General features: G+C 51.0%; 2 protein-coding genes across 2 annotated transcripts; both read right to left on the reverse strand.

Annotated features, from left to right (window-relative positions):
* Positions 1-2,793: 2,793 nt before the first annotated feature.
* Positions 2,794-5,093, reverse strand: LOC130150073 (tubulin alpha-3 chain-like). The gene is made up of 3 exons (XM_056340623.1): positions 4,901-5,093; positions 4,556-4,704; positions 2,794-3,753 (listed from the first exon to the last, which is right to left on the reverse strand). The coding sequence occupies exons 1-3, from the start codon at positions 5,076-5,078 to the stop codon at positions 2,794-2,796; spliced, it is 1,287 nt and encodes a 428-aa protein (XP_056196598.1). The 5' UTR covers positions 5,079-5,093.
* A 6,489-nt stretch (positions 5,094-11,582) lies between these two features.
* UCN3 (urocortin 3) lies at positions 11,583-12,226 on the reverse strand. Its single transcript, XM_056342126.1, has one exon. It carries the CDS (start codon positions 12,224-12,226, stop codon positions 11,756-11,758), a length of 471 nt encoding a protein of 156 aa, XP_056198101.1. The 3' UTR covers positions 11,583-11,755.
* Positions 12,227-22,254: the final 10,028 nt, after the last annotated feature.

A 22,254-nucleotide genomic window follows, 5' to 3' on the forward strand; every position in this document is an offset into this window, starting at 1 on the left:
CCGGCACATTGCTCCAGCCCATTTTCTATTGTTAATTACTGCTGGGGCAATAGGGGTAGATCACAGGCAATGGGGCAGAGTGGTTCATCATTAGACTAGACTATTTCAGTTGGAAGGGACCTACAATTATGATCTAGTCCAAGTGCCTGACCACTTCAGGGCTGACAGAGTTAAAGAAAATTAAGGGCATTTTCCAAATGCCTCTTAAACACTGGCAGGCTTCAGGCATCGACCACTTCCCTAGGAAGCCTGTTCTAGTGTTTGACCACCCTTATGATAAAGAAATGCTTTCTAATGTACAGTTTAAACCTCCCCTGGTGCAGATTTGAACCATTCCCACATGTCCTGTCACTGGACACCACAGAGATCAGCACCTCCCTTCTGCTTCACCTCCTCAGGAAGCTGTAGAGAGCAATTAGGTCACCCTGCAGCCTCCTCTTCTCCAAATGAGACAAACTAGATAACTGCCCTGCAGGGAGGAGGCTCAAGGTACACATAGAGCTCTGCCAGAGACTTCTTATAGGGTGTCAGGCAAGTTCCCTCTTCTTCAGTGCTGTTAATCCCAGATCCAGCAGCAACTGCTGCCTCTTGCTTCCATTCCATGGCATGATGCAAGCTGAGAGCTGTGTCAGGAGCAGGTGTGGAGCTCTGCATGGGGCCAGTGGTGATGAGGCTGCTTAGGCTGGGTTGGTCTTCAGCATAGGGTGACACAGTCTTCAGCTGGCTGGGGTACAAACTGCCTCACTCCATCATCGCTTCTGGGTTCAGCTTGTGGCCATCGCACACAGATATGACAGAAAGGAACTTGCTGCCATTGCAAATTGATGAGCCTGAAGCTCAGGAACATTCACAAAAATGCCCTGATGGAGCTGCAAGGCTGTCAAAGCACTGGGCAGGACTGTGCTTTGGCCGCAGAGAAGCACGTGTCCCCAAGAGACCAACAGCCAGACTTTTCCTCCACTCCCAGCACCGGTAAGAGCTGCGCACCAGGCTCTTGCCATACAGCTCTGCATTCAAGAGCTATCAAGCACACCAGAAGATTTAAAATGAGAAGAAAAAAAAATGAAAATAGTACTTTTAGGAAGCAGGAGGCTGACTCTCCAGGAATGCAGAGTATTCAACAGATCCATAGAGTTTAAGCTTTTCCAGTACCATAAAATTAAATGGTCTAGATGCAACCTCAGGCCATCAAACATGGTACAGCTACTCTGGCTGCCATGCCTTCCTCCTGCAGCATTCAGTTTATGGGTAGTGAGATGACCTGCCTTGCCAATGGACCACAAGGAAAACAGACCATGTACTCCAAAACAGGACCCCTATCCAAGGGCATCTATACTGAGGAGAAGAAAAGTGCTCCCACCAAAAAAAAAAATTAAAAAAAAATAAAAAAATCAAGCAATCGTTACTCAGCTCCTGACCAAGTACCTAGGAGGGGAAGGCAGAGCTGGCATCACCTTGCCTGAGGTACTTTCTGCTTTGTCCACTCTTTGTTTTTTTTTGGTTTTTTTTTTTTTTCCCCCCTCTGGAGGGAGGTTTAGTCATTGCTTCAGGGTCTACATCAGTCCTCTTGAGACAGGCATTTCCCAACACATAAAACTGCACCTGGTGGGGCCAGGAGGCACAGGAGAGCTCGTTCCCTCTTCTGCAGCCATCACACTGCCAGCTCCACCAGTGTTGCTCCCAAAGGCAGAGGGCAGTTGGAGGTGAGACAGCCCCCATGAGCTCCCACTTCCATGACCTTGGGAGACTGCCACCCCCAGAAGCCCAGCTGAGTAATGGCAAGTAGAGACAGGCTTTAATAATAACCACCCCCCTCCACCCTTCCCTTGGGTTGTTTAAACCTTCCGCCAAAGCAAAGGCTGTCAGCCCTTCAATTACAGCCTGACTGCAGATCCAGCTTCCCCATCACATCCCAGCCAGCTCCCTTTCTTGGATCACTTACTGGGAGGGGAGCACCCAGTGGAGAAATAGCCTGCTGTGGTCCAGGGGAGCTGTAGCAATCAAGTTAATTCCCCTTTTTCAGCTTATTAGCTGTTCACAGGGATTCCTGCATCGCTTTTGCTGAGTGGCCATCACCCAGCACAAGAAGGAAGAAGTCTAATGCCAGAAACATGTCCCTGGTTTAGAGCTAGGACATTGTTTGGGTGCTTTCACAGGGCTCTGACAGACAGCAGAGGTATTTGAATTCTCATCTCAACTCCAGTTACGGTTCCAGGCAGGCCCTGGAATGCAGGACATAGATTGCTTTAGCAGGGCTCTGCACGGCAGCAAGGGACCAGGGAAACCTGATCCCACCCCCCTGCTATGCCTTGGAGCAGCAAGCAGCACAGAAAACCCAGAGCTGGCCGTTTCAGCACACTGACAGGGCATGGGCAGCCGGTGCTGAGCACAACCATCACTTCAACATTCATTGTAACACGGCAGTCCCACCCCAGGGCAGATGGTTCACATCATGCTGTCACCCACCCCAGTTCACAGGGCTCCCCCCAGCATCTGCAAGCAGGAAAGCCCTACAGATAGGACTACAGTGACCAAGGCAACATGGGAACCACCCTGCAGCCACCACAAGCCAGATTTGTGGCATCTCAAGACAGGAGAAGATGTTTTGCTAATCACTATTTAGTCAACTTTGTACATGCATGAGACTTGACCAAAGAGTTGCTTTCAGACAAGCTGTAGAGTTTCTAAGTCACAGTTCCTCAGACCCAGCCCACCAACTCCTTTCCCTGGGAGGGATTGGCAGACTAGGTTACAAAAAGCTTCTTCCAAGCTGCCTTCCCACAGGTAAAAATATTATTCTTCTCCATCTGCTGAGTCCCTTCCAACCTCCTCATAATCCTTCTCCAGGGCAGCCAGGTCCTCTCTGGCCTCTGAAAACTCCCCCTCCTCCATGCCCTCCCCCACATACCAGTGCACAAAGGCTCGCTTGGCATACATCAGGTCAAACTTGTGGTCCAGACGGGCCCATGCCTCCGCAATGGCCGTGGTGTTGCTCAGCATGCACACAGCCCGCTGCACCTTGGCCAGGTCTCCCCCAGGCACCACCGTGGGAGGCTGGTAGTTGATACCCACCTTAAAGCCTGTGGGGCACCAGTCCACAAACTGGATCGACCAGCGTGTTTTAATGGCTGCAATGGCTGCATTCACATCCTTGGGCACCACGTCATCTCGGTACAGCAGGCAGCACGCCATGTACTTGCCACGGCGTGGGTCACATTTCACCATCTGGTTGCAGAACTCAAAGCAAGCATTGGTGATCTCCGGCACAGACAGCTGCTCATGGTAGGCTTTCTCTGCGGAGATGATGGGTGCATAGGTTGTGAGCGGGAAGTGTATCCGTGGGTAGGGCACCAGGTTGGTCTGGAATTCAATCAGGTCAACATTCAGAGCACCATTGAATCTCAAGGAGGCAGTGACTGACGAGACTATCTGCCCAATCAGCCTGTTGAGGTTGGTGTAGGTGGGACGCTCAATGTCCAGGTTGCGGTTGCAGATGTCATAGATGGCTTCGTTGTCCACCATGAAGGAGCAGTCCGAGTGCTCCAGGGTAGTGTGGGTGGTGAGGATAGAGTTGTAGGGCTCCACCACTGCTGTGGAGACCTGTGGGGCTGGGTACACAGAGAACTCCAGCTTGGACTTCTTGCTGTACTCCACAGAGAGCCGTTCCATGAGAAGGGAGGTGAACCCAGAGCCTGTGCCTCCCCCAAAGCTGTGGAAGACCAGGAATCCTTGGAGGCCACTGCACTGCTCAGTCTGGAGCACCAGGGAAAGAACCAGAAGGACCGAGTTAATGGAGTTATTGTGGTGTCCTTGGATTTAAGCTAAAGTTCTGTGTTTAACCATCAAGATCAAGTCTTTGGGCGTTTGTGGGTTGTTTTTTTTTTCCTGCTTACACACAACCCTCTCACTTCTAGAAGGTGGGATCTGTTAGACACAGCAAATTAAGCTGCTTTTACATTATCTTCTACTTTTGGAGGAAAGGAGGCCTGGCCTGAGGGAGTGACATATTAGGTCAGAGAGACAATACTAACAGTCAAGAAGATTAGGAGAAGTCTGAAAGTCACTACAAGTTTCCACTTAAATCAAGTGTTATCACAGCACTTCTGAGGTCTGTGTGGGTGAAACCTTATGCTCCAGACACTATCACACTAGGGAGGAGAGGTCTAAGGGGAGCCACTATCCAGAAGCTGAGATGTGACATTGTTTGGGATAAGATTTTGGATCAGGATTGACACAGCAAACCCTACACACATTAGGGGAAAGCCCTCTTGCCTGGACAGTCAAGTCGCAGCTGCTTCTTTTCCTGCTTACGCTGGGGGCATCTTTAGTCCCTGGTTTTCCCCTTAAGTCCCAAGCAGCAAGACCTACACCCACAGGCATCCCATTGTGTTGTTCCAGGTCACAGTGGCATTTTCAAGCCAACCAAGATATGCTCGGTTTAGTCTCACCACTGCCTCCCTCTCTCCACCCCAGCCACCCAGCCCATTGCATCTCTTGACAGCCAGGGCAAAAGCAACCAGAGCGCTATGCAGAAGACCCTCCACAAGGTTTTTACCATTTTACGAGCTCTGTCAACAACAGAGTCAATGATCTCCTTCCCAACGGTGTAGTGGCCCCGAGCATAGTTGTTGGCAGCATCTTCTTTGCCACTGATGAGCTGCTCTGGGTGGAAGATCGTGCGGTAGATCCCAGTCCTGATGTCATCTGGAGGGAATTCAGATCTCATGAGTGTCACTAGCATAAGATCTGCTGTCTGCCAAGTTACTTGCACTAATTTAGATGCAGTTTTACATGGAAGCTAGCAGCCTCACCAAGAGTTTAGGTGGCCAACACCACACTTCAGGTACAGAGAAGTTATTGCCCCCACCCCCAAGAGTTCTGGAGACCTTCCATGACTTACCAATGACAGTAGACTCTAGGTCAACAAATATTGCCCTGGGTACATACTTCCCTGATCCTGTCTCACTGAAGAAGGTCCCAAAGGAAGAGTCTGCTTGCCCTGGGAATTCACTGGGGAAGAATCCATCTGGCTCAATCCCATGCTCCAGGCAATATAATTCCCAACAGGAATTGCCCATCTGGACACCAGCCTGGCCAATATGGATAGAAATACACTCCCTCTGCACAGGAATGGGAGAGAAGAGAAAGTTAGGAGTGTACACTGAGGAATTAGACTAAAGCTGGCACTTCTGAATGTCTTTATAGAGCATGTGGCTAACAACCTATGGACAAGAGGAACATTAAGCCAGCTTGGTGGCAGCCAGGACACTTTCTCTGTAGCAGGCACCCAAGAGCTGCTGAACAACCCACAAATAAGTATTAGCACTTCAGAGAGATGCTGCAATCTCCCAGCAAGGCAGATGCAGAGAGCAGGGTGTTGTGGCAGGTCCCTCCGCATCCCAACACTCATTATATTGCTCAAGAGCCCTGTTACCAGAAGCAGGCCACCACGCCCAGCTGCTGAATCTACAGTACATGGTGGCTATCAGGTCCAACTGCTCATGGTTTCTTCTCTTTGCTTTGCTGATCCTGCCTTGGGGCAGGAGACAGGGCACAGACAGCCTTCCCAGGTACTGTATCTGGTGCTCTCAGCTGCAGAGGAGGGAATGATTCAGCCCAGCCAGCCTTAGGCAGCAGTGGGAACACTCCCACCATGCTCCTCCCAGGGAGGTACAGGCAGACTTCTCCCTGCTCAGACAGCAGCAGCAGCCCTCTGCTTCTCTCTGATGAGAGAAGCCAGTGCTGTTGAGCTTCAAGAACTGACTGTCAGAGTAGTTTCTCATCTCCATTTAGATTAGATACAGCTATGCAGGATCACTGATTAGAGACAGCTGGAGAGAATCCAAGCAAGAAAGCATTTCTTCATTACCTCCATACAAGACTAGTAATTGCCCCATAAAGCAACTACTCTTGGCTTGGCTAGAGAGGAGTCCCTGTACAGAAAGTGTGGTTGTGCTGTTGAATTCCTTGACACAGGAGGCTGTGAAACCCAGGCTTTTGGGCTCAAAGAGACTGGACTAGAGACTTCTACTGAGGCTCACTAAGGGAAAAAACCCATGTCCATTTCAAGAAGCCCTGAGCTACAAGATAAGAAAGTGTCAGATGGGCTTACCCAAACCTTAGTCTGCCTTCACCATCTGCTTTTAGCTGTGGCCTAGGCAGGACACTGCACCAGCACAGCAACTCTCAAGTTATCTTCTTGCAAGAAGCCTGGCACAGCAGGACCCCTACCAAGCACAGACACAGGGCAGCAACATCCTCCACTACAGCAAAGGGTCCTGCCCTGGGTGTTGATGTTTAATATAGCAGCCCTCAGCCACCACCACTGCACTTCTCTTCCTAAACAGTCCCAGGACAGCCTTAGCCACCCCCAACACCAAGGACAGAACAGGGATGCTGAACCAGTCTCCACAAGGAGAGACCTTCATCCCCTGTTCCAGGTCTGCCCCAGCCCCACAGCAGCACCAGATGGGCACCTAGCTCAGTCATGTATTGAATACCACCAGCAATACCTTCAAAGTATCTTCACACAGAAGGATAAACAGGTCTGAAGGCATTTCAGCAGAGTAGCCCTCCCTAGGTCAGGAAGAGGGGGACACCAACATTTGCAAAGCCAACCCAGCACTGGACATGCCCAAGCACAAGCTCTACACCTTTAGGAACCCCTTGTCCAGGGCTCACATGCTCCCCCATACCCCACAACCAGTTTTACACCCACGGAAGCACACAGCCAGGGGCAAGACATCTCACTGGGAAAAAAAAAAGCCATCGCCAGCCTCACCCTCCTGCAGAGCCAGGAAGGACCAGCCCTGACTATCAGAGAGCAGACCCAAGCCCCACAGCTACTCACCATTGCTCCAAACCTCCAGGACCCCTTACCACACTTAGAACCACCTCCCTGGAAGCACACCCTATCTGCCTCCCTCTTGGGCTTTTTATAGAAGGTAGAGCTGGGCTCTCTGCTAAAGGGGTCCCTCCTGTCCCCTCCTTGTGCAGCCACCTGCTGGCAAAGGATTCAGGTGTTTCTGCTCCAGGAGGGATAGCCATGTGGGGTAATCAAGGTTCTTTGAAGGATTTGCACCTGCAAACCCATAGAGTTTGGAGTTTCTTTGGCTTTTAAATATTCATTCAGAATTGCTTTCCCTACGATGTCTAAGAGCACTTTCTGTGAAATCAGAAAAGGAGCTTTGAATGGTTATTTTTTGGGGGTGGGGGAGCATGTGGAATTATTTATTTATATATTTAAAGAATTATGCTAATTTTTAAAACTTTCATTGCCATCTTCAGGGCTGGAAATGTGTTTTCTGTGTTCCATTGCCCTTTTCCAAATGCAAACAGCACGTCTGTTGAATCTCTTGGGGATGGACAGGAGTTGCAGAATGGGGCTCCTGCCCTGGGGTAATGTCATGGGGCTGGGATTGGTTCTCCAGCACTGGTGCCCCATGAGGAAGCCAGGCTTTCCCAGCTCCAGGGCAGTGTTGGCCCATCGAACGCAATCCAGCTACCCTGGCTGTGCCTGAACTTTGCAGCATCCCCCTTTTCTGGCCCCAGGCCATTGACAGTGCAGAGAGTGGAGCTCTCCCCAGCCTGTCCCATGGAGATGGGCCTCACTGCCAGAGGGGAATGTAGGACCTGTGTGGTCCTGGAACACTGGTGGAGATGGGACTTTTCTGTTCCTCAGTGTCCCTTCTCTAAGATAGGGATAAGAGCTGTTAGGTGGCAAAAATTCATCAGAGATGCTGAGGCTGTTCTGTGATGTGGGGCTGATGGATGTCTGGGGGGACTTGGGACAGACAAGGAGAGAGGTGACAGTATATGGCATAATGCCAGGACTGAGGGGCACCAATGTGACCACCACTTTGCAAATGGACAATGGTTTTATTTTCCATGCAGCATATAAAAAAGCAAAACCTCACGGACATGGGATGTCTCAGGGGCCAGAAACACAAGTTGTAAAATCTGATTTAGACTTAAGACATGGGAATGGGCTTTATGGGACCTACTAAGTCTCATGGTCTGGTGCCCTGGATATGGGTGGTTTACCCTCTGCCCTACCACCTCTCTTGGGTTCAGTGGGAAAGTTGGGGTCTTCTAAGAAGAGGAACAGAAAATGGGACTGCCCCAGGGCACAACTCACAGAAAATGGTCAGGAAGGCAACAGTCCAGAGTCACAGCAAAAGCACGTGAGAGGGACATAGAGCAGAGCAAATCACCCATCCAGCAGCCAGTGGGTCTGTGGCTGAAACTGGGGACAGTTTCTTATCCTTCTTCAAATAATTGGGTTGCTTTTGCATCTTTATGTGCTCCTATTCATATCACAAATTGTGTTGACAGAGTTCCATGCAGAGCTCCTGGGTGGCCAGGGGTAGCCCTGTTCCTGGAAGAGTTGGTTACAGCTGGCCCAGCTCAGAGCAGGACCGGACATCCCAGGAGTGGGACAAAACATTCCAAGAATGGGACAGGACATCCCAGAAGCAGGCTTTGATGCCACCAGGGATGGCTCCCTCTAGGTGTATCTGCAGCCTGAAGTGCATCTCACCACCCTGCTTAGGGATCATCTCCTGATATAACTCTGCCATGTTCCCTTGCTCTCTGTCCCGAGGTGCATGGGCAAACTCTGCCTGTGGTTGCTGCTGGAAATCATCTTGGTTTTTTTAGCCAAGACCCCATGGATGTGAGTGTGGATACCTCCTTGCACAGTGGGAGTGCATTTTTGGCCAGATGTTTGATGCCCATTGAGTTACACTGCCTGAATCCCTTCCTCAGCCAGATGGGCATGGGACCTCCTTGATCCCAGGATGAGGTTCAGGATCTGCTGTCCTTGGGGGCTGTCTAAATCACTGCAGCATCTCTGGTTTGCTCTGGTGTGGGTGAAAGAAGCCTCTGAGCATTATCATGTGGAGGAGGAGAAGGAGGACGAGGGCATTCCTGGAGGTCTGGGAAGAGCTGGCTGCCTGGGGTAAGGATTATGAAGAGACTGGAGGGGACCTGGCAATGGAGGCAGACAGGTATGTTGTGAGTGTGCAGCAACTGTGCACCCATGCCTGAGCAAACCTCTCTTTTTGAGTGCAATACCAAGACTTCCTGCATGAAATGGCAGGAAAGACCAAATCCTCACCTGGCTTTTACAAAACTGCACATATCACCCCAATCAACAATGATGTCTTTTCCAAGCACAGCAGCCTTGGCTCTACATGTTCCCAGGCACAGATGGGTGCTGATGGAGATTTCAGTGCTCCTATTTCTATCCAGCTTCGTCAGGAAATCTGGCTCCTCCAACATCTGCATGTGTTTCAGCCCCTCCAAGCAACCCCTGGTCTCGCTTGGCAGAGGTTGAGAAGGAGGATTAATTTTGGGAGGGTTTGTCCAAGCCAGTGCCGGGTGTGTGTGAGACTCCCTGGCGGGGATGCAGCTGGGGATGGAGGATCTCTGCTTTCCCCATCACTCACTATCAGCTGGTATCTGCTGTCCCTGTCTCAGCTTTGCACGTGCAAGCACAGCCTGGTGCCAGCAAACACCTTGGCTCATCTGCTTCCGTGGTGTCACTTCAATGTTAATTGCCTTCATTAAAGGGGATCAGAAGCTCACTGAGCTCACTCAGCGTGAGCCCCAGGCATGTGATGTTTTGATTTCCAGGCACTAGTGGGGCTGAGATGTTCCCATTGTCTAACCTGGTGCTGGAAAAGGACCTCAAAACCAGGGATGGTGCAGATCCCCATGGCAGCTGGTGGGGGACAAAAGCCTGTTCCCAGCCTGGGCCAGTGCTTTACTGGAGCTCACTGGGGAGCACAGGTGAAAGTCTCTTCAACTTTCTGCTCAGAGCAATGATTTCTCCCTCGGCTCTGAGCAAATCCCTGTTGCTCCTTGCTGCCCAAGGTTACTCTAGACATCTCTGCACCAGAAAGGCTGAACTCTGACAACCTGGGGCACCTCTGGACAACCCCACAAAGGAACGAGAGTATGTCCAGCTGGGTGCCCAGACAGGTCTGACTTTGCTCTACCCTGCTTTGCCTGACCAGATGTGAGTGGGCGTGTGTGCCTCGGTTTCCCTGGGTGTAAAATGGGGACAATGCCTATGTCCTGCTGAACGAGAGCTCAACTTACCAGTGGGGGATAGATGTGTAGGGTGTTGGGCTATAAAAATGTATAAAGCTATATACATAAAGTGTACTTAAAGGTCAATATAGTGCAAGGCTACAGCGGATTGCAACAAGGAAAGACCTCGCCTGTACACCCTTGGAGCTGAGGCAGGAGGAGGCCATTGCACAGAGATGCTGTGGGCATGTTGGTGGGTCGTCTGCTGGAGATGTGTGCTATGAGAGGAAGATGCTGAAGGGCCTGGTGTACTCCTTTTTTTTTGTTTTTGCTTTTGGGGTTTGGGTCCTGAGTCCCTGGTCTGTGGATTGTCTAGGATCCTTGACCACCTGAGCATGGGCTTGCTGGGGCTGAATTCAGCTGTGTTGCTTCCTCTGGGTGCTTGGTGGGGCAGCGAGGAGATGCCTCCACCTACATCTCCTCAGATGGAGCTGGTGAGTCCATCTGCCAACCCTTCAACTGGAGATCTATCCCCTCTTAATGTCCCCCCGGAGTGCTCTGGCCATGCCCTAGATGGAGCTGGTGGGAGCTGCTTTGTTGCTTTTGATAAACATCTCCTGGGAAAGAAAGGCCAAATTCTCTCCATCTCCCATGCCTGCTACATGCAGAAATGGAGGTCAGAAGATGAAGTTTCATCTTGGAGCGGGGCTGGGAGGTGAAGAGAATGGCAGATTTAGAGGGAGGGATAAATAGTCTAAGGTGAAGAGGTGGGAGCTTGGTGAGCTGGGCTTCAGTAGAAGGTGGAAAAGAACAGGGTGAATGTTTGTGTTGTTGAATGTTGAAGTCTATGCATAGGGAGCTGAAGCTCTACCAACTGAAAAACCGGTACAGAGGTCTACCAGGAAAGGCAGAGTGGTGGGAAAGGTGGGCAGGGATAGACTGGGCAACATGGACAGACCCCATGAGGTGGATCTGGAGCAGCCAGGGAGGCACCTGCAGCTCTTGGGGTCCAGACTCACCTGAGGCCATGGGGTGGCCCTGACCAGTGCCAAACGATGACTTGGGAACACTTGTGAAGGGCCATGTGGATCGGAAGGTTGATGCTGTCCCAGCTGCAACTGCTGAAGGTGCTGGTGGGGAAAGGAGTGGTTGTAAAACAACCTTAAAACCTATAGAGTCCCCAGAAGGGGAAACTGGGAAATTCCTCTTGAGGTCCCCTGCCCATTCTTGCTTTTCCCTTTCCAATGCAGTAATGATTGTGTGTAGGGACAACTTGTGTATGGAGAATTTGGGAGGGAGTAGGGTCTGGATGGTGGTGGAGACAGGGCCATGAAGTTGAGCTGGAGGGAGGTTTTGGAAACCCAGTGGGCCCAGACAGGCCTGATCGAGCACCCAGTGGAGGCGATGGGATAACAAAGCATTGGAAACTCAAGAGATTGTAGCTTTAATTAGAGACCTTCCTGAGGCAATGCGTCCCTTTGCCCTGCTGCAGACACAAGCCTCTTCCCCGCGCGTGGAAATGTCCAGGAGGAGGGATGGAGGAGATCAGGAAGGAGAGAAGGAGGAAGAAGAGGTATGAAAGTTAGGTAGCTCTATGGGTCAAAAATATACAACACTGATATCGTACACGGCCATCAGTCCTGTCTGGCCAGCAAGCTGGGGCCAGGTGGTGGCCCCTTGCAGCCAGCCCAGCTCTGAGTCCCCCCTGCCCTGTGGGGGGTCACTTCCGCCGCCCGATTTGGGCCATGAGGTGAGCATTGGCGGCGGCCTTTGCCCGCAAGTTCTTGGCTTTGGCGATGTTGAAGAGAATGTTCATGATGTTGGTGGGGACGTCGAGGGAGAGGGTGACCTTGGTGCGGCGGTCGCTCTTGGCCCGGTTTTGGTACGTCTTCCCCTTTACCTGTGCCTGGGAGACATATTTGTAATGGCCTTCCCCTGGGAACGTCCTTTTCCCCATCTCTTCATCCACCGCATCCTCCCCCACCTCCTCATCTGACACCTCCTCTGGCGATGGCAAGTCGAAACTGCGCTTGTCCAAGATGGTGTTTTCTTCTGGGCGGCTCTTCTGGGCTTCAGCAAGGGCTGCATTGAGGCAGCTGAAGATAGAGGCGGCGCTGTAGAGGTGGAGAGCTTGGCCAGTCTCGGCAGCACAGAGGAGGGCAAGGAGGAGCAGCAGCCTGGTGTGGGCCATTGTGGTGGCCTGCCCAATGGAGAGAGTGAGGGGAGGGCAGAGATGGGCATGAGCATCCTGCCGGGCCCAGGATAGAGCACCCTTGTCTCCCCATCCTCCCACATCCCATAGACCTGGGTCCCTCTCCCAGATTCTGCACTCTTGGTTTCACCTCCCAGGTCTCCCCCATCCCCTCTAATGGTTAGGACAGGTGGGTGGGAATCAGTTGTCCTGGGGCCTCCTCCTCCTAGGTGCAATCCCCCAGCCCTTGGTTTTGGGGTGCTGGGTGGGAGGTGGAATGTCCAAAATGCTTTGCAAAGCTGCAGTCTCCATGAAGGAAAGGATTTGGCCATCCATTTGCTGAAGCACCAGTGCCTGCTGCAGGAGAGATGGTTTCTACTGTGGGTACCTCTTTGCCTGGAGGAATCTCATTGCAGCCTCCCTGCAGCCCTCTCTACCTTGCTAACTCCTCCATGGAGTAACTGTGGGTACCACCAGGTGCTGTAAAGGTGGGTTTTCCTTTCAGCTCCTCTCTGGTCAGTCTGAAGCCACCAGAGATGTTTCTGTGCTCTTTGAAACCAGAACTTGCCCTTCCACCTGTTCACAAAACTCTTTCTGAAAAGGGCATGAAGAGTGGGGGACAGTCAGCCCCAGTGCTGGAGGTGTGATCTGCCACCAGTCCACTGTGATGGCCCCATGTCCCTTCTCCAGCCCTGACCCTGGGTGCTCCAGGGCTGCCTGTTACGCCATGGCTCCATGCCCAGGACCCCCCTCCACCCTGCGTTCAGGATGGGCTGTCCCATCTGATGGCCCATCTAGGGTGCAGTCCCCCTGTGGACAGCCCTGCCTGGGGACCTGGGGCCACCTCCAAAATAACATCATAGCAGCGTCACTCCCTGCTTGAAAGACAGTCATTTCTGGGCCTTGAGGGGGACTGAAAACCTTTCGATAACCCTCCTGCTCCGCAAAACCTCCCCATCTCTGAGTCCTGTCTCTCCCAGAAGCGACCCATTGCCCTGTATACCCACCCGACCATTCAAAAAGACCACCGAAAAGGCCACAGGGGATCTCATGGTGAGGGTCTTTGCCCCTGTCGAGGTCAGAAAAGTGTCCCTGGGGCCAGCCCTGAGGGCACATGGCCCCTCCAAGCGCCTGGAGGTGTGCTGGCATTCCCGATCCTCAGACCCCACCTTGTGGCAAGGGCATCGCATGGCAAGCCCTGGCCAGGGGACAGTCCCCGGGGGTGCAGGGCCCTGCCTGGGGCTGGGGTTTCATCACTGATTTGGGGTCACGAACTGCTAATTTATTTCCCATGGGGACAGGAGTGTGGAGGTGTCAGGGAGGCTGGGGAAGCCCGTGGGAAGTTCTTTCAGAGCAGGATGGCTCCCTTGGGTCTCCATGGATGTCTGTGTCTTTGGGGATGGAGTATGTGCATCTTCTGGGTATGGAGGCTGTGCACCACTGCATAAGGGGCTGCTGGGTGGGGGAGATGTCCTCAGACCCATCAAAATCAAGTCAAATCACTTGCCCTAGGAGTTGTCACCCTGGACCTGCTCTTCTTCCCCCTGAGCCACGGTCCCTGAAACTGCTGTCACTTTAACTGTCCATCACCGTCCTGTGGAGGGGGAGACTGGGACAGGTTTATCCCCTTAACCCTGCCCTTTGCAGTCCCTCAGAGGGGGAGAATGGGGCAGGTCGTACAGGCAGGATTTGAAGGACCTGTTTAATTTCCACTCCTTTGCCTCACATGCCCCTGCACAAAACCCCACAGAGACACCCCCACCCCCCCAGGCAACAGCCACCCCCTTAACTCTGCCCTGTGTCCAGAAGAGAGACAGAGGACATGCAGCAGCCATGGCACGACCCAGGCAGCACGGGGGAGGAAACCTTTCCCCAGGCACACAGCCCCCATGCAAGAGCAATTCAAGGCCCAAACCTCTCCTTCCTTCAGCCCCAATTCAGACATTTAAACACTGGGACTTAGTTTTTTGCTTGCAAAAGCTTAACAGGATGAAGATCTTTCTCCTACCCCAAAACCTCCCCCTTTGCAGCTGCGTTTCAGCCTCAGAAGGAACAGTCCCCCTCACAAAAAAAAAAAAAAAGAAAATCCTGGCAGCCCCTGCTAGCAGGGTGGGTGGCATGAATTTAGAGGCTGCTAAATTTCTCACCCTTGTCTACAACCCCTGCTCTCCCTGGGACCCTGGTCCTGAGCTGCCGGGTGGAGAGGCAGAATATCTTCAAAAGGCCTTGCAGAGCTGGCACAGCTGCTGGGAGAGACTGAGCTGGTGTGAGCTGCCGCTGCCCTCTCCAGAGCCACGGAGCAGCGGCTCCTCCTTGCCTGGTTCACAGCTGCCTCAAACGGGTGGCTTGGCCCGGCAGCCAGCTCGGGCTTTTTACACTTAGCAAAACTCTTTGGGGACCCTGGCTGAGTGAGGGGAAAGGCAGAACAAGGGGGTAACGTGGCTGAAATGCAATTCCCCCGGCCCCCGAAAAAAGCAGGAAAAGAAGAAACCCCACATGCGGTGGATCTGAGGAAGTCTGAGTTAAATCTGCCGCTGCCGGAGGGTGACCTGCGGGTGCCATTCCTCAGGGTGGAAATTGCCGGGATGCCCGTGAGCAATTTACAGGCATTATATTGAGGTGGTGCCGACAGCCGCCGCAGGACTATTTGTATCAGCTGAAGATCTGCTCTCAGCTTTAAAGAGGAAAGTCTATTGCTCCAGCAAGGCAGCTCCGGCAAAGTGGGGACAAAGCTATGTGCTGGTTGTCTTGGGCTCCTCGGCAGCAGAGGCGCTGGATTAAAGCTATTTTCTTCCCCGTCAAAAAGTAAGTCTGGAATAAAATACTACTGTGGATGAGACCTATAGACTCTTAAAACTCTTTCTGTCTGATGCTGCCTCCACTTTCCTAATGAATCTCTCCTGACAATGCTGATTCTTGGGCTCCAAAATTCAAGCTGACCCAGTGGGGACAGGGCTGTGCCCTTGTCACCTCCCCATTCCTTTAATCATAGCAGTGATTTATATCTCTACTTTTCAATTTCCCACAATTTCCAAACCTTTCCCATGCTGCCCAGCCTGATTGGTCTCAAAAAATTTTTATAATAATAAAAAAGAATTTTTTTTGCTTAGGAGTGATAGTGAGGGGATTCTCTTAACACAATTATCTTGAATTGCTTTTCCCTGTCCTGCTATTTTTTTCTTTTTTCTTTTTTCTTTTTTTTTTTTTTTCAGAGAAATGTGGGACCTGATCTCCCGAGGAAAGCACTGAAATATTTAAAGTTTGTGCAAATGAAGGTGGCTGCTGGTTAGTAAATGAAATCCAGGCACTCACCTGGTAGTCCTTGGTGGTCGGGATGGGAAGGGGTTTCTGCGGTCTCACTCTGAGGAGAGAGGCATCAGGCGCGGTCCCCTCAACTTCTGCACCCTTGCTTTTCTTTTATTGTTATTAAGAGGGCTGTGATATTTTTTCTCTCTATGGAAACGCTTTTCCCCTCCCTCGTGTATATATAAAAATGAGCGATCACGGGGTTTGCGTCGTAACTCCAGACGTGGAGCCTTCATTTGGGTATGATTTCATTAAAATGAAATCAGAGGGAGCTGGCAACGTCAGAGGGCTGCGGTGCCTCTCCCCATTCAGAAGGGAAAAAGGGGGCGGGGGAGGGAAGACGTCTGAATCTGACAGCCTGGGAAGAGTCACCCAAAAAAGAGGCTGTTGCCAGTGCCGGGACTTTGGAGGATCACGCAGACATACTTTTCCCCCTGATGCTCCAGGTAGCCAGGCACTTGGTGCAAAGATATTTTAAATGCAGAGGTTTTAATGCCTGTTGGGGTTTGTGGTACTGATTAACAGTGTTATCCTAATTAATGTGTTTCTGTTTGAAGAATGGGGCTGGTGCAGCACCTTGGCAGCATTTTGCTCCAGGTCGCCGCTTGTAACTGCCATCCAAAGCAGGGACAGAATTGCCCTGCTCACACTGGTCTACCTCTGCCTGGTTTCCCATCTCTAGAGGGTTTTCTTCTCCCATGCAGGCAGGAAAATCTATGGAAGACTGAAATTTTGTGAAACTTCTTCCAGGATGTGGTAGCATGGTCCCAGGTGCAGCATGGAGGTAGGGATAATGTATGTCTTGAAAAAAAACACCCTAAAACTCCCAAACCCACTGAGGTCCAGCAGAATTAACTCAGATTGCACTGTGCAGCAGCAAGTCAGGAAACACCCCTAGCCTGGGTTCCCAGTAGCGCTCTGGTCCTGGTGTGGTCAGAGGTCTCCTGAAATGCCCCATGGCACTGGTTTGCAAGCAAGAGTGCTTTGTGCTACAAAAAGGATGGGGATGGAGATCTCCCTGCTGGAAGCAGGTGTTGCTCCAGGTGAGCCTGACATGAGACACCCGAAGGAGTCAGGTCTCTGGTGGAGGGTCCCTCTGATGGCCACCACAGATTTGCAGCTAGGATGGGGGGTCCTGGTGGCCCCAGAACCCTGCTCAGCCCTGCCTGCTTATCAGAGCTCCTCTCTGAAACCTGCTTGGAAATGCCATTGTTATCTTCTTCCAGCAAAGGGCTGGTGCTGTGCAGTTATCCCTCGGAAGGAACAAATTCTACCAAAAGTGGGGAAAATCCTCTGAGCAACCACAAGAAAAGTAATAGCAGCCAACAGTGGCCCTGGATGGGCTCCAAGTTAGGAAGGGGAGATGTTCTTGCTCCTATACCACACCAGTGATGGTCAGAGCAGCTCCTTTGGAGAAGAGGAGCCATGATTGTGGATATTCTAGGATGAGCATCTTTGAGCTTCTTTCCCAGCCCCTGAAGATGCTGGCTGTTATCTGAAAGGCAGCGACCAGTAACACTGAAAGCTCCCCTTTGGCTTCAGTCCTGGGTTGAGCATTTTCCCCTTAATCACCTACAGCTGTTGGCTGAGACACATCAGGATCCACCGCTCCAGTAATTCACTCCTCTTTCATTTTCATTTGAAGCTTTCATCTCCTGGACTGACGTTTTCTTTTCCCCTCCTTCACTGGGACCTGGAAGGCAGTTTGGTTATCCAAATCTTTGGAGACTTTGGACGTATTTCTGGGCAAGCAAACCCACTTGCAGACTTTAACACAAAGAGCTGGGTAGGAAACTCCTTTAGAGGGACTTCTTCCCAGCAAAAGAGAGGGAAAACACCATCTGGCCCGCAGTCCTCTCTCCCTTCCCTCTGGCAAACACTTGTGGGCTCATTTATTGCAGAGGCACGAGTTTTCTCTAAGGGCTGCATGGTCCCTGGAGCTGATGAAACCCTTCAGCTCATGCTCTGCAGTGAGGAAGCAGTGATAGATGAGAGCTATTTCCAACCTGTCCCCTGTGGTGGAGGTCCATTAAAAATGATTTCCCCTTGTGGTCATTGTGGATGCATGAGTGCTGATCCTCAGCAGCCTTCGCTTCCCCCTGCTTGGCTTGTGTCCTGCCTTTCCTTGACATCCACGGGGTAAGAAGGGCTTGAGTCAGCACCGTTACCTGGTAGCTTAATTAGTGTTGGTGGATCAGGGGACATTGCAGGGCAAGACCTGAAGCTTGGCAGGAGGTATCTAACTAGCTTTTTGAAATATATGCAATTCTTTGGGTGGTGCTAAGCTCCACCCAGGTTTGACTCAACCTGGGATTGACTACCCATGGAAGAAAGCTTTGTGCATGGGCTGGACAGTGAGGGCTTTGCCAGTGTTTCTCTCCCATCATGCCTCCTTGGAGAGGTGTGTATTGCATCCTTCTGCCCCCTGAGGGCTGCAGATGTTTGCTATGGTCCTTGCAGAATGATCGGGAGACCCTTGGACCCTGTTTGGCTTAGACGACTGATGGCCCTGCATGCTTCAGGCTGGGTTATGAACTCACCACCCCTGATTTTGTTGGTCTGGAGATTGAAGAACGGGGTTGACCATGTAAATACATGTGGGATGGGAGCTCTGGGTGCTGACCTGGGCGACATGTGCATCATGAGTGGTGTGTGGGTGCTCAGAAAGTGGGTTCCCTTCTGTCTACCAGAGCAGGATGTCTCCACCCCATGCTCTGGCATCACATCCCATTGGATTAAAGAAGCACTTAAAAAGGGCTGGGGGAACAGCTGAAAATACCTCTGGTGGCATTTTGGACTCAGTTGTCACCTGCTCAGAGGAGATTATCTGAGGGATATAAAAGATGTGGAAAGGTTGTTGCTTCTGGCATGGGTCGTGGGTCTAGCATCCCCTGGCCCCAAAGGTAGGGCAAAACTGGTACCCCAGAAATCAAAGCCTGGTGAACCCCTCTGACACAAGGACTTGGTGTCCAACATCACCTCCAGGAATTTCAGGTGTTCAGGTAAAAACTGAAGCCTTGCTATTGCCAAAATCACTGGGAACTTGTGATTCAGGTACCTGGGGAAGGGAATATAGGTTAAGGAAAGGCACGATGTCAAAGTATATTAATTAAGCCTTCCTAAAACTCACTTTCTCCCAGAGGTGGTGAGGTCTTTAACTTACTTCAGCGCATCTAAAAAAGTAAATTAAACTATATGAAGACTGTAAGCTGGGATAGGGTAAGGTCTATTTAGCTGCCCCCACACAAGTGATGGCTGCTCTACCTTTGCAACCATCCCATCCCTTCTGGTGGGGTGGTGGTCCTCTTTTACAGAAGCTTTCCTGAGGTTGAGAGGAAAGCATGTGTGATGGAGGGAGAACATGTGAATGTGTGTTTTTTTATCCACTGTGATGCTTCAGGCTGGGCCCATGGATTGTGTGTAAATGGTTGGAAACGGGATGTTCAGCATTTCCCAGCCTGTGGCTGCAATAAGGTGACTTGGGGACATTGGGGAAGGGCTGATTCCCATACTAGGAGATCCTGTGGGACCCTGAGGGGGTGTTTGTCAGTGCCAGCTGCCGCTTGGGCTCTTAGGTGTCTGCAGCTACTGCTTCAGTCTTGCATGGGGGGGTGACAAGTGCAGTTACCCACTTCCACCATGGGTCCATCTTCACATGATTGGGGTTGAACCTCACCCCATTGGACTGAATTGGGTGGCAGTGGATCCCAAAGGTCTCAGGGAGCCAGGGCACAAGAGCAGACTGAAGGGCGCAAAGTGACTCAATGCTTAACAAATTGCTTTCCTGGGCAGCCAGGCTTGAGACAGATCATCTCCATGACTGCAAAGGTGAAAAGCAATCAAAACCCTAAAGACATACTACATTTGAAGGAGTGGTGTATACACATGGGTCCCCATCAAAACTGAATCCTCCTGCCAGAATGACCCATGTAAATGTCAGTCTACTTATTCTTTTTCTGCAGATGGACAATATCTACCTGAGAGAAGCTGGGGCATGGAGGTGAATGTGTTTCCTGTCATTCAGCAGGTCACTGCTGAAGCCAGACAGTGAAAGCCATCTCCAACTCCTTAGCATATACTAGGGTATATTTCTGTGCTTTATTTACCCATAAAACACTTTGCTGTTGGGAAGGCTTAGTGTACTACAAAGTCCTTGCAGGAGGCAAATCTGCACGCCAGACATGGAATCTTCACAGTGATTTTATTAGGGGAAAATAGGAAAGAGAAGGCAGCACCTAAGAGAGAAAGATGAAGAAAGTCAAACTGCCTGGTTCATCCCTATTAGTCTGCTTTAAAAGCAAACCAGACCGTTTAAACTGTCACTAGCTGGCTACTGCGGCTTGCAGATCCCTGCTTCGGTCTTTGCTTTCTCAGGGGACCAGAGAGGAGATTTTGCTGCAAAACTCAAAATAACCCCGGCTGACCCTGGAGAAGGAGGGAGCTGTGCCACGAACAGCCTGGGGCACTCCTGAGAGCTGGATGGTGGCAGAGGGGACTCAAACTCCGAAGTTTCTCTGAAAATTAGCAAACTTACAAAAAATATAGGTTTTGTCATGAGTACCCTCACACATCTCCCTTGTGCGTCTGTCTCTTCAGGAGCAGGACACCTTCCCACCTCTCTGCAGCCTCTCTTGCCAGCCTCAATTTCCTTCTGTGAATCATCATTTAAAGCCCAAATGTGGGCAGCCAAAGAGGATCTTATTAAAGTTTCATCACTACAACCATTCCGCTACTGGGAAAAATAAGATGAAGTGACTTTTGGTCATATCATACCAGAAGCCTTGAAAGCAAAATGCATGCCCCAAATACCAGCACAGAAGTCTTGCCTGGCGCAGGGAGGCAAAGGCAATGCAATGCGCGGTCCTGTTTACCACTTCCAGCACCAGAATTGCACAGAAGAGTCAGACACGGATGCACTGTAGGTCCATAGAGGGACAGAAGGGAGTTTTCTGGTTTGCTTTGTCACTTCTTTAATAATCTCTAAGACGCAATTTGCATTTTCAAGGCTGTGGAGGGGGAAGGATTGTGCTGTAATGCGAGGTTGCCCTTTTCCCATCTCTCTCTGTAACCCCCCAGTGAATGGCCCTTCCTCTCCCATGAGGCTGACTTTTGGTGGGTTTCTCTTCCCCATAACCCCATTTTGGGATGATTTTCACTCCTTCTGACAGGTCACAAGCAGCAAGTCTCTGTGTGTCTCTCCAAGGTGGCCATATTGCAGGCACTGAGGGATTGGAAAGCCCCATCGCTTCGAGCTGGGACCTCAGCAGAGGGAGGAGAGGAGCTGGGGACATGGAATTTGTTAGTTTTTCAAGGGGTGAACTGTTAGTTTGTCTTTCTTTTTTCACCTTCTTGGCCCTGAGACCCTTGCTGCTGCTGTGGCATCACAGGGGATTTACAGCCCTGGTCATACACAAAGCACTTGGCTGCCTGTAACGAGCAGCCCCCCACCCCACCTTCAGTGTTTCATGTTCCTGGCAATTAATTAGCTCTGCTTTGAGCTTTTGATGCCAATGTGATATCAGAAAGCCTCTCTGGGATAAAATGGGCTGGGGCTATTGTACAGATTGCTATATTTGCTTCTCCAAGAATCACTTGGGCCAAGCCCCAAGACCAGCTTCACCACTGACAACCTTTAGGCATGAAATAAAGCTTGGCTCTTGATGCTTCCCCTCCAAAGGGAGGAAAAAAAAAAAGCAATGGAGAAGAAAAAATAATCTTAAATCTTCCAAATTTTCTTTCCCAAGTGTTTGCTGCAATGTTTTTATCTGCTTCCTATTGCACCTCCTACCATTTCTTCAAAGAGGTGTTTGCACCTATCTGTACACATCGTATGTGCCTGCAGGTACATGGGCATCACATCTCTGGTTGGAAAGAAATCAAGAAAAAAATAAATGTAAAGGGAGTCAGCAGGAGTCTGGATCCACATGCAGGAGTGGCTCTGGCCTCAAGGCATTTATCCCCATAGCAGGTCCTAAACATAAAACCTATTTATATCCCATGGAGTGAAGAGGAAATCAGGGATCACTCCCACTGGTAAGGTTGCAGCAGCTGGATGAGGCGGGTGGGAGAGACATTGCTCAAGAAATACAATGGTTGTTTCTCTACAGATGGGTTAGCATTTCTTTGCCACTAGGATTGTGGCCATGGGATGGTCCCTTGACTCCATGATCCATGGAGAGGTGCTTGGGGTGGTTTCAGGGGCAGGGTGGGACACATTTGGGGGATGTAGGGCCCACCAGTGGGGCTCAGGGTCCTGGGCTAAGGGATGCCCAAGTCAGGAATGGCTCCTCACTCATCCCCTAGGAAGCCTGAGGGATCAAGTGGGATTTACTGGGGTGGTCTGGGGTGCAAAATGAGACAGAATGCCTGAGGCATCTCCTGCAGGACCAGTGGCTCCTGGATGGGGAGAGTTTCTCCTTGACTTTCCTCCTGACTTTGCTCCTGCTTGTCCCAGCTCAGACAAGCACACCTGCCTTCCTGGCACAGAAGTTTTTTTCTGTTTTTTTCAACATTCCCCTCCTTCTCAAGGGTGTTGTGGCTGTTGGGTTTCAATTCTACCCTTGCCGTGGGCAGGGTATAGTGTTTACCAGCAAGAGGCTGTAGATACCAATACAGGGACATAGTGATTACTATTGTTCCAAAACCCGATGGATATCACCCAAAAGAGCTGCAGATGGCATGCAAAACTCCCCCGCCCCCCACAGAGCCCAAGCACGGAGGAT

Source organism: Falco biarmicus, chromosome 5, assembly GCF_023638135.1.
Source record: "Falco biarmicus isolate bFalBia1 chromosome 5, bFalBia1.pri, whole genome shotgun sequence".
Taxonomy (NCBI): domain Eukaryota; kingdom Metazoa; phylum Chordata; class Aves; order Falconiformes; family Falconidae; genus Falco; species Falco biarmicus.